Source organism: Budorcas taxicolor, chromosome 10 (genome assembly GCF_023091745.1).
Source record: "Budorcas taxicolor isolate Tak-1 chromosome 10, Takin1.1, whole genome shotgun sequence".
NCBI classification, from domain to species: Eukaryota; Metazoa; Chordata; class Mammalia; order Artiodactyla; family Bovidae; genus Budorcas; species Budorcas taxicolor.
This window is the reverse complement of record NC_068919.1, coordinates 57,329,049-57,341,113: the sequence shown is the minus strand read 5'-3', so window position 1 is coordinate 57,341,113 and position 12,065 is coordinate 57,329,049. Positions and strand designations below refer to the sequence as shown.

Below are 12,065 nucleotides of genomic sequence, written 5' to 3'. Positions count from 1 at the left end.
ATGGTGTGAGATGAGGCCAGATACAGAGGAATTTTGCTGTATCTTTAGAGCAGCTAGGCATCACCAAAGTGATTGAATCAGGGCTAACCTGATCAGATTTGGGTTTTGTGAAGCTCACAAGCAACAGCATGGGAAACGAATGGGGGAAGTGTTAAATGGTGTGAGGGAATCTTGTGTCAGGCTGACAGCGCGGTGCAGTGACCGTGCACTCCAGATGGCCATCCAATGGCAAGTAAGCAGTGTCCCCACGACATGAGAATCACTGCTTTCAGCGTAGTTTCCACACGCCATGCATGGAGCTCCCTAACCCTAAAAGCAGCTATTCACATAATCTACATTTTCAGAAGAAACCAAAACATCAAGGAGCGAAGTACCTTATCCATACCCACTCACAGAGTTAAGTATGTGCTTCAGACTGCTAAGTTCACCAGTCCTGTTTATTCAGATCCACAGATTGAGTCCTTCAGACCCTGGGGAGCCAGCTTGGGTTTAGATTTGGCTGTTCCTCCCCCATCCTCTGCCTTCTCAGAGTTTGATAGAAATCAAGGAGATTCTGTTGAGGATGTCAATAGAAATAGCTGCTGATACAAGAAAAATCTGTATCTTTAGGTCTTTCAGGGGTGTCTTTTAAGTTTTAGATTAACTTTTCCTCAGACTTCTACCTATTCTTCTGAAACTATTTTGGAAATTTTTATTATTGTTTTCTGTGTTTCTGAATAAAGAGCAAGTTCAGGGTCTACTGCCTACCATGCTGCTGGTAATGGTCCTCTCTTCCCACAGATCCGAGTGATGGTGGACCTGTGCAACAGTACCAGGGGGATCTGCCTCACAGGTAAGCTGGCCGGCACTGAACAAGAGCAGCTCACATGGGGAACGCGTGTGCTGGCCGAAGGCCCTGGGGTAGAGTGAACACCTAGGAACTCCTTAGCTTTATGAAAATGCTTGTTGGTTTACTTGTATACCAGATATTTTCAATGGGCTAAAACTCAGTAGTAACATAAATTTTGAAAAATAATAATATTTTTGGTATTGCCATAGAAATCCAGCCATGGAAAATAACTAGGTCTTGGGTAATTAGAAATATGTGGTACCTTGAACTGAGGCCAACACTAATTCCCATTAGTGCTTTAAAAGGGAAAAGAAAGGAAAAAGACCTTGCTAAGAAGTAGAGAGCCCTTACCAGAAGTAGTTATTTCCCCATATCATACATAGAGCTTGAATGGGAAGCTCTAGATGCAAACTGCTAATCAGTTAAGAAAATGTTTTTATGACCATTTCTCTGTGCGGTGCCTACTATGTGCTCGATGGGACTGGAGGTTGGTCACACCCTGTCCCCTTCTGTTCAGTGAATCAAAGACAAATAGAAAGGAAGGAGGGAATTAACCTCAAGGCACATCAAGCCTTAGGACCTAGAGTGGCTGATGGATGGGGCAGGGGAAGAGAGGCATGGTGTTTGGTTTTCTTTGGCTGCAAGGCATGTGGGCATGCAGGATCTTAGTTCCCCTGACCAGGAATCAAACAGAAACCCGTGTCCCCTGCAGTGGAAGGGCAGAGTCTGAATCACTGAACAGCTGGGGAAGTCCCTGGGGAGTGGTCTTGGTGTGATTATACCTGACTCTGGCAGAGACTGGCTTCTCATCTCAGGGGAGGAGTGCCTGCCCACTGCCTTCAGAGCTCACATGCGGAATGCTGCTCTGGCCAAAGGGCTGGGGACAGAATGAGTACCTAGAAACACTTTAGGTTATGAAAATACATGTTGATTTGCTTTAATCAGACATTTTTAATGGGCCAAAAATCAATTTATAATTATGAAAAATAATAACATTTTCATTATTACCATAGTAGTATCACCATGGAAAATAACTAGGTCTTGGGTAATCAGAAATGTGTTGTACGTTGAAATGAGGCCAGTCACCCAATTCATCACTCTCTGCCCCAACCAGGCACTGACCACCAAGCACAGGCCTACAGTGCCTAGTCTCAGACACTGCATTTCCTGTCTCTTTGAAAGGAGTGCAGCATTCAGAGGAAACAGAGGGAAGTTATTTTTGCATTAAAAATCTATTATGAAGAGGTCTGGATCTAGATGGTAGGGTAGGAAGATCCTGAGCTCTCATCTTCCTGTGGACACACTGAAACTACAACTACTTACAAAACAATTATCTCTGAGAACAACCTGAAGTCTAGCAGAACAGATTTTCTAAACTAAGGACAGAAAGAAAAGGACACAGTGAGGGACCCATGTAGGATGAAGAGAGACACAGTCTAGTCAAACCCACACCCCCAGTGCAGCAATCCACAAGCAGGAGGGATGTCACAGCCACAGAGATTCCCCCCGAAGAGCAAGGGGTCAAAGCCTCACATCAGGCTCCCCAACCTGTGGGATGTGCATGGGGAAGACAAGCCCCCACAACACCTGGATTTGAAAACCAGTGAGGCTTTCATTCAGGAAAGCTGAAGGGCTGTGGGAATCTGGGACTCTGCTCCTTGCATACACTTTCATTCACTCTAACTTCCAGCACAGAGGCAACAGCTTGAAAAGTGCTTGGGTCACATAAGAAGGAGATTCACTGATGAATTTTAAGGCATGTGCTCGAGGGACAGGGATCTGGAGGAACTTCCTCTGGGAATGGAAGCGCTGGCAGACACCATTTCTGTCACTCTCCACCAAACTGACACTGTGTGCCCCACCCTGATGCTCCCCTGAGGACTGACTCCAGCCAGTCCCTCCAAAATACTTCTTGCCCTGCCCTACCCAGAGGGCAGCCCTAGCTGGCATCAACACCCCTCCAAAGCAGCTCCCACTTTAGGGGGCCCACCCCACACCACAGAGCACTCATAATAGTCCCAGCCGGACCTTAAAGCCAGTTGCACTGGAGGCTAGCTCCACACATCAGCAGGCCTGCAGCAGTGCTCTGGTGACCAGGCGGCAGTTGCACCATTGAGCCACACCTTCTGCATAAGGCCACTCTTCTACAACTAGGAGATGTAGCTGACACCCTTAATACAAGTACAAAGAGTTAGGCAAAAGAAACAGACAAAGGAATACCTTTCAAATGAAAAAATAAATAAATAAAAATAACACAAAACACCAGAAAAGGAGCTAAATTAAACAAAGATAAGCAATTTACAAGATAAAGTGTTCAAAGTAACAGTCATAAAGATGCCCACTGACTCGAGAAAACAATGGATGAACTCAGTGAGAATTTAAACAAAGAGAGAGAAAATATAAGAAAAAAAGAACCAATCAGAACTGAAGAATACAGTAACTGAAATGAAAAATACACTAGAATGAATGAACAGCAGATTAGAGGATGCAGAACAGATCAGCAGTCTGGAAGACTACAGTCTAGAAGAACAGTGGGAGCCACCTAATCAAAACACTGAAAAGAAAAAAGAACTTTAAACAATCAGATAGTTTAAGAGACCTCTGGATCAAGAGTACTAACATTTGCATCACAGGAGTCCCAGAAGAAGACAGAGAGAGAAAGGGACAGAAATCCTACTTAAATAATGTCTGAACACTTCCCTTGCCTGTCAAAGGAAACAAACATCCAAGTAAAGGAAGTACAGAGAATCCCCCAAAAAGACAAACCCAAAGAGGTCCACACCAAGACACATTATAATTAAAATGTCAAGAATTAAAGAGAGAATCTTAAAAGCAGCAAGAAAAAAAAACCTAATTATGTACAAGGAAACCCCCATAAGACTATCAGCTGTTTTTTCAGCAGAAACTTTATAGGTGGGAAGGGAGTGGCATGATATATTGAAAGTATTGAAAGAAAAATAATTTACAGCCAAGAATACCCAACAGGGTCATCATTCAGAATTGGAGACATAGAGTTTTGCAGTCAAGAGAAAGCTTGTAAAGGAGTTCATTACCACTAAACAGGGCTTACAAGAAACGTGTTTTGTTTTTTTGTTTTTGTTTTTAAAAAACACTTCCTTAAATAGAAAAGAAAAGGCCATAGTTAGAAATAAAATTATGAAAGCAAAACATCTCCGTGGTAAAGGCAAACATATAGTAAAGGTAGTGAATCAACTACCAAGAAAGTTAATATTAAGTTTAAAAGGCAAAAAGTAGTAAAATTATCTATAACTAAAATAATTAGTTCAGTGATGCACAAATAAAAATATGTAAAATATGATGTCAGAAACATAAAATGAAAGAAAGGAAGGTAAAAGTGTAATGCTTGTAGAACGTGCTCAAACTTAAGTGACCACCAACTTAAAAGAGACTGTTCTATACATAAGTTATTATATGTGAACCTTTAACTAAGGAGACAAAAGTCTTGTACTCAGAAAACTGGGCTTTCCATGTGGCTCAGTGGTAAAGAATCTGCCTGCCAATGCAGGAGACATGGGTTCAGACCTTGGGTCAGGAAGACGCCTTGGAGAAGGTAATGGCAACCCACTCCAGTATTCTTGCCTGGGAAATCCAGTGGGCAGAGAAGCCTGGCGGGCTACAGTCCATGGGGTCACAAAAGAGTCGGACATGGCCACTGAACAATAAAAACAACTCAGAAAACTACATTTCATTTCAGTTCAGTTGCTCAGTAGTGTCTGACTCTTTGTGACCCCATGAACTGCAGCCAACTCCCAGAGTTTAATCAAACTCATGTCCATTGAGTTGGTGATGTCATCTAACCATCTCATCCTCTGTTGTCCCCTTCTCCTCCCACCTTCAATCTTTCCCAGCATCAGGGTCTTTTCCAAAGAGTCAGTTCTTCACATCAGGTGGCCAAAGTATTAGAGTTTCAGCTTTAGCATCAGTCCTTCCAATGAATATTTAAGACTGATTTCCTTTAGAATGGACTGGTTGGATCTCCTTGCAGTCCAAGGGACTCTCAAGAGTCTTCTCCAACACCACAGTTTAAAAGCATCAATTCTTTGGTGCTCAGCTTTCTTTATAGTCCAACTCTCACATCCATACATGACTACTGGAAAATCCATAGCTTTGACTAGATGGACCTTTGTTGGCAAAGTAATGTCTCTGCTTTTTAATACGCTGTCTGGGTTGATCGTAGCTTTTCTTCAAGGCACTGATAAAAGAAACTGAGGGTGACACAAACAGATGGAAAGATGTATTGTATTCACGACCTGGAAGAATTAAGATTGTTAAAATGACTATACTACTCAAAGCAATCTACAGAGTCAATAAAATCCCTATCAAAATGCTAATGTTATTTTTCACAGAACTGAAATAACCCTAAAATTTGTATGAAACCACAAAAGACTCCACATAGCCAAAGCAATCTTAAGAAAGGTGAACAAAGAACTTCAAACTTCCTCATTTCAAGCAGTATTGCAAAGATAGTAATCAAAACTATATGGTTCTTTAAAAAAAAAATTGGAGTATAGTTGATTTACAGTGTTGTTACTTTCTGCTGTACAACACAGTGAATCAAAACTGTATGGTATTGGCACAAAAACAAACATATAGATCAATGGAACAGAATAGATGCTTCTATCATCAATTAATTTATTATGACAAGGGAGCCAATAACAGACAGTGGAAAAAAACAGTCTCTTCAATAAAATGGTGTTGCTAAGTCGCTAAGTCGCTTCAGTCGGGTCTGACTCTGTGCAACCCCATAAACAGCAGCCCACCAGGCTCCTCTGTCCCTGGGATTCTCCAGGCAAGAACACTGGAGTGGGTTGCCATTTCCTTCTCCAATGCATGAAAGTGAAAAGTGAAAGTGAAGTTGCTCAGTCGTGTTGGGGAAGTGGATTGCCACATGCAAAAGAATGACACTGGATCACCATCTGCAAAAATAAGCTCAAAACAGATTAATGGCCTAAATATAAGATTTGAATCCATAAAACTCCTAGAAGAAAACAAGAAATATACTCTTTGACATCAGTCGGCTCTGTATCCTCAGGTACAAGCAACAAAAGAAAAAATTTAAAAATGGGACTATAAAAAATTAAAAATCTTTTGCACAGCAAAGGAAACATCAACAGAAAAGCAAACCAAGCAAATGAGAGAATATATTTGCAACTGATATATCTGATAAGTAGTTAATATCCAAAATATTGAATATATAAAGAACACAATATAAAAATGTATTTAATTAAAAAATGGATAGAGGACATGAATAGACATTTTTCCAAGGAAGACATACAGATGACCAACAGACACATGAAGAGATGCTCATTTTCACTAATCATCAAGAAAATGCAATTTAAAACCACAATGAGATATCACCTCATTCATGTTAGAATGGCTGTTATCAAAAAGACAACTAAAAATAAGTGTCAAGGAGATGTGGAAAAGGGAACTCTTATGCGCTGTTGGTAGGAATGTAAATTGGTGCAGCTACTATGGAAAACAGTATGGAGGTTCCTTAAAAAATTAAAAATAGAAGTAGCATATGATCCAGCAATTCCACTTCTGGGTATTTATCTGAAAAAAATAAGGAACTAATTAGAAAATATATATGCACCCCTGTCTTCACTGCAGCATTATTTACAATAGCCAAGATATGAAAACCTAAGTGCCCATGATACACGAATGGATAAAGAAGGTATGGTATAAATACACACAATAGAATACTACTCAGTCATTAAAACAGAACGAAATTTGAAGCAAAATGGATGGACCTCGAGGGTAATATGCTAAGTGACAGAAGTCTGACAGAGAAAGACAAATGTATGATTTCACTTACATATGGAATCTAGAACACAAAACAAGTGAACAAACATTATAAGACAGAAACAGGCTCACAGACACAAACAGGTGGTTGCCAGAGGAGACAAGAGGGAGGGGTTAGGGGATAAGTGAAATAAGTGAGGGAGATTAAGGGGTATAGACGTCCAGTTATAAAATAGATGAGTCATGGGAGTGTAGTGTCCAGCATAAGGAATATAGTCAATATTATCACAGTAACTTTGTATTGTGAAAGATTACTAGACTTGTGGTGATCAGTTTGTAATATATATTAATGTTGAATCATGATGTACTACACCTGATACTAATATAATTTGTATGCCAACTATTCTTCAATTGAAAAAAAATTCTATTATGGAATAAATGCACAGCTCTCATGGACTCTAAAGATAACCACAAGACTTTGAAGCCAGCTGGAGCCTGTATTGGGTCTCCTCAGTCTTAGGCTCCAGGCTCTGAGGAGGTCCTGGTCACTTCACAGGGCTGCACTGGGGAAGGCTGAGAACCCCTGCACAGTGTGCATGGACTTGGAAGAAACCTATGCTGCAGGATTCTCCCCAGGACCTCTCAGTACCTGCCAGGCATTAGGAGCTCTGGTCGCATTTGTAGAGTGACTAAATCTGACTTTTGTAAGTGATTAATGGGAGTGGTGGGCTAGCAAGAAAGATGCTTCCTGGGGAACTCTGAGTCCAAACCTGACTCTTGGCTTAGTTTAACCTGAGAGAAAAGCTGTAATCCTGTAGCTTCTTAGAAAATGCTAATTGAGTTATTACTCAAGTCACATTTCAGCCCTTACAGAAAATTAAATATCTTCAGAACAGCTTAGTCCTTTATTCTGAAATCCTTGTGGCTTAAGCACCTTTCTTACATCTCTGGGAGTCCCTTTTCAGCGTAGCTGCATGTGACAGTAATGAGCGCTAGAGAAATGCTCAAATGGATAGAATTACAGGCACAAAAGCCCTGTTGAGAGGCACAGGAAAAGCCTCTTCCCTTTTGATTTTTATAGTGATAGAATGAGAGCCAGGCTATTCAGTGAATGTGGGCCAGAGCTATTGAGACCACTTAGGGGAGATTGACGGGATCGCATCTGTGCTGGAGATGGGTTGAGGAGGTTATTCTTTGGCACCTAAAAATGCTTTTCAAAAGCCAGTTCCTTTTTTCATGACAGCTTGAAATTGGGTCTTCTTTTACACAGAAAGCTCTTCAATTAAAACTTAGGTGTGAAAAGTACAAGTTGTATGTACTTTTTTACAAGGCAAGGAGGCACCCAGGGATAGGCCAAGGTGCCTGTATTGGGGGCAGGGAGGTGAGAGGACCCAGGACCAAACTGGGGAGCTTCAGGGGGAGAGGCAGAGAGCAGCAGTCCAGAGGTTACAAGGTTACAAGGCTCCCAGATGACACCTTCAGGAAGGGTTGCCGGGACAGACGCTGGGTTTGGGCCTGAGGACAAGATCTAGCTCTTCACTGGAGTCATCTTTGAAAAAGCAGGTGCTTGTGACTTGAGGCTAGTCCAGCTGTGACCAGGAAAGTCCCTTCCTCTTCCTTTCCCAGGACTCAGCTGTGGTTGCTCTGGGGACAAGGACAGATGCCGTGGAGTTTTGTGCAGCCTGTGACATCTCAGATGAATAGTGAGGGCAGTTCACAAGCCAGAGTAGTCAGGCTTTAGGATTTTGCTAATGCAGAGTTTGTCAAATGACATATGGTTTTCTGGATGCATCTTACCCCTGATCCCAGGTTTCCTTGGGACCCCAGAAGTGTGTCTTCTGGAAGAGCAGGCTATCGTGAAGAAGGCAGGTCTTGGGTAATTCTTCACTTCCAGTGGCCTCCACATATAGGCTTATTGGAAAATCTCTAAATCATCATATTGCTGAACTGCTTGTTGGGACCAAGGTGCTTCAGATCCACAGTGCCCATTCTCCTTGCAGAGACATGACTCCAAGTCTGTGATAACTCTTCTTATCCTATACCCAGGCATCAGTCGTGGACCACTATACCTAGCATGGCCTCAGGTCCCAGGTCATTCTTTTGTGGCATTGCAGAAAGTTGTCCTAACTGATTGGAGTTGGCACTTGAAATAATATCCAACTCTTCTCATTTTTAAGGTTTTCATGGCCATAATCCAAAATTGAAATGCACCAAATAAAAGAGATTAGACCAAAGCTCCACTTTAATGGGGCATGTGGGGAAAGATACATATTTTTCCACATCAGGTGCCCTGGGACTGGCAGAATAGCTGGCAGCAGGGCCAGTTGTGGAGGGTAGACCAGCACACAGAGGGTGGGAGCTGAGGCCTCAAAGCTGTAGCCAGTCCAACCCAAGTGGGAAGCCCCCTTCTTAGCATGGAACCTTGTATAAGTGCACTGGTGGCAGGCCCAGGGAACAGCTCTGCGTACAGCCTTAATATGAATGTGACTGCCTACACGTGTTCCTAGAGGGTCTGTTATTCCAGAAGGGGACAAGGGTCAGGAGCTGAGAAAACATCCTGCAAGACAGTTTTCTAGTGGCTAGTTGGCACATGTTATTTGACATCTGACATTATTGTAATGACTCATATTTGGGGCTTCTTCTGGGCGTGGGGGGCCATGAGCAGCTCTGTTGGTATCCTGGGGACCCTAGGACAGTCTACACCACTCTGCTCCTGAGCTCTTTGAAACTGTCGTCCTTTCTTTTCTGAAATTCTTTAGTTTCAAGGCCTGAGCGTGGACTTCACAGGTGGTGCAGTGTTAAAGAAATCTGCCTGCCAATGTAGGGGATGCAGGAGATGTTGGTTTCGACCCCTGGGCCAGGATCATCCCCTGGAGATGGAAATGGCAACCCACTCCAGGATTCTTGCCCGAAAAGTCCCATGTACAGAGAAGCCTAGCAGGCTACAGTCCTTGAGGTCACAGAGTCAGACACAACTGAGTTTGCACGCATGCATGAGGCCTGCTGGGCTGGCCTTGCTCTTCCATCTCCAGAGCACTCTCTCTCTCTTTCCTGGTGCTGCTTCTGTCTCCTGCCTCCCTCCAGGTAAGGTGTGTCCCCCTCTCTGCATCCCCAGATTTGGCTCAGATATTTCACTCTTACCTCAAGGGTAGTATCTCCCAGTCTTTCTAGGGTCAGGAACCCCTGTAAGGACAATGACTGATTCTTTTTCCAGAGAACTTTCACATCAGGTCCAGGGGACCCAGGACCATCTGCACTCCAGTAACTTGTGGTGCTTGGTAAAAACGCAGGTTCCCGGGCCTCATGCTAATTCAAACTGGATCAGAATCTCCAGACTGGTCCCAGGTATCTGCATCTTTACAAGCATTCTAGTTGACTCTAGGCCTCAAGTGACTAAGAACTGTAGCCGTAGGATGTCAAGGACGTCGGGTCAGGGTTAGTAAACCCTAATCTAAGCACCTCATCATAGCAACATCCTTGGCCCTAACTAATGTGCCCTGAGTGTACAGCTCCGGCCAGGACCTCTCTCTAATACTCCTTTGCATGGAAACGGACTGTCCCGAGAACTCTTGCAACCTACTATATACAGTTGACTCTTGCTAGGTCACCTTTTTTCTACCAACCTGCACATCTGAATTTGGCTCTATCGGCAATCTGGATTGACTGTGGATTGATTTCTGTCTGACAGCTATGGAAAGTCCCCATTGCGTCCTTACCAGGGCGTTTGTGGCGCCATCTTGTGGTATGACTACGGGCTACCCTGATCCTAGAAAATGCCGTGTCATTTTCAGCAAATCATTTTTGCGCAACATAGGACTATATATATATAAAGCATACTGTCAAACACTTGCTCTTTTGAAAGTTTTCATGTCTTTCAAATAGGCCTGGATACTTCCAGGCACCGAATCATCTGAGAGGCCTTCTGTTTTGCCTCCAACCAGACAAGGAGTCCTGCCCGTTCTTCTGCTGAAAATACCTCTCGCATTTCTAGCTCCGTCTACAACGCTACAGTCACCAACCACATTTATCTTCAACCTTGTCCCAAGTTTGAACTACAAACATCCTCTGAATATTTTCTCCTCCACACCCCCACCCCTTTCTCTCTCTCTCATCTCATTCCCTGCTGCTGCTGCTGCTAAGTCGCTTCAGTCGTGTCCGACTCTGTGCGACCCCATAGACGGCAGCCCACCAGGCTCCCCCGTCCCTGGGATTCTCCAGGCAAGAACACTGGAGTGGGTTGCCATTTCCTTCTCCCTAGTTGTATTCTATTTCCATCTACAGAAAGGATCACAAGCGCGCAGATTTCAGTGTCATCTTCCCTTCTTAAAACTCTACTACGGCTCCGCGCTGCCTTGTAGATACTGCCTATGCCCCGCCACCAGGCCTTCAAGCGTTGCTGCGCCATATCCCTCCGCCAAGTACCCCGGCTTCATCACCACACATTCCAGCTGGGCCAGTTTCCCTTCTCTCTCTCACCCCTGGACCTTTGTTCCAGCTGGTCTCGTGCAGGGGTGCCCAGCCCTCAGCCCTGCAGCTGTCTCAGGCCCCCTGGGCCTTCAGAGCTACAAGTGAAGGCTTACCCTCTCTGAAGTCCTGCTCAGACTGCCCTTTGCCCAGACTGTCCCAGCACCTCTGTGGTTGCTTTTCTGTTGCTCCCTCATATCTCGCTGTGGTTTCAGAGTATTCACCTAACTCAGTTCGATTGTAAACATGACAGATTCAAGGACCAAGATTTCTTTATTATTATTATTATTTTATTAATATTTTTGGCTGCACTGAGTCTTCATTGATGCACACTGGCTTTCTCTAGTTGCTGCAAGCCGGAGCTACTCTTCACTGCCGGCTGGTTCATGGGCTTCTCCTTGCAGTGGCTTCTCTTGTTGTAGGACATGGGCTCCAGGGTGTGTAGGCTCAGTAGTTGCAGTGCAAAGGCTTAGCTGCGCTGAGGAATGTGGGATCTTCCCAGGCCAGGGATTGAACCTATGTCCCCTGCATTATTAGATGGATTCTTAACCACTGGACCACCAGGGAAGTCCCAGGGTTTCTATGGGTAGATTTTGGTGCACACAGTAAGTGCTTCGTAAATGGTGGTTTTCTGAGAAGTCACAGGACTTGGATCTTTAGACAGACCTTCTCACTCCAATTGGAGAAGGGCATGGCAACCTACTCCAGTATTCTTGCCTGGAGAATTCCATGGATGGAGTAGCCTGGTGGGCTACAGTTCATGGGGTTGTAAAGAATCGGACATGACTGAAGCAACTGAGCCTTCACGCACCCACTCCAATATTGGTGACTATTTATGTGGTCAGAGAAACAAAGACCCTCAACTGTTCATGTTGCAACCTGACTGGTCTGTATGAGTGCTTATTAAGTGGAATAATTGACACTAAAACTGTTTGTGGAACAATTTATTGTGTTAGATTATGTGTAAATGATTCACCTGAACACCTTAGATCCTTTTTAGGGTGAT

The 12,065-nt window shown here is 43.7% G+C and overlaps 1 protein-coding gene across 1 annotated transcript in view; it reads left to right on the top strand.

Moving 5' to 3' along the window:
* The window catches only part of GLDN (gliomedin), a 56,149-nt gene that overhangs the window by 22,832 nt on the left and 21,252 nt on the right, over positions 1-12,065 (top strand). The window contains exon 2 of the mRNA XM_052647120.1: positions 781-832. Within this exon, the coding sequence (XP_052503080.1) occupies positions 781-832 (52 nt within the window). The remainder of the gene's footprint in view (positions 1-780; positions 833-12,065) is intronic.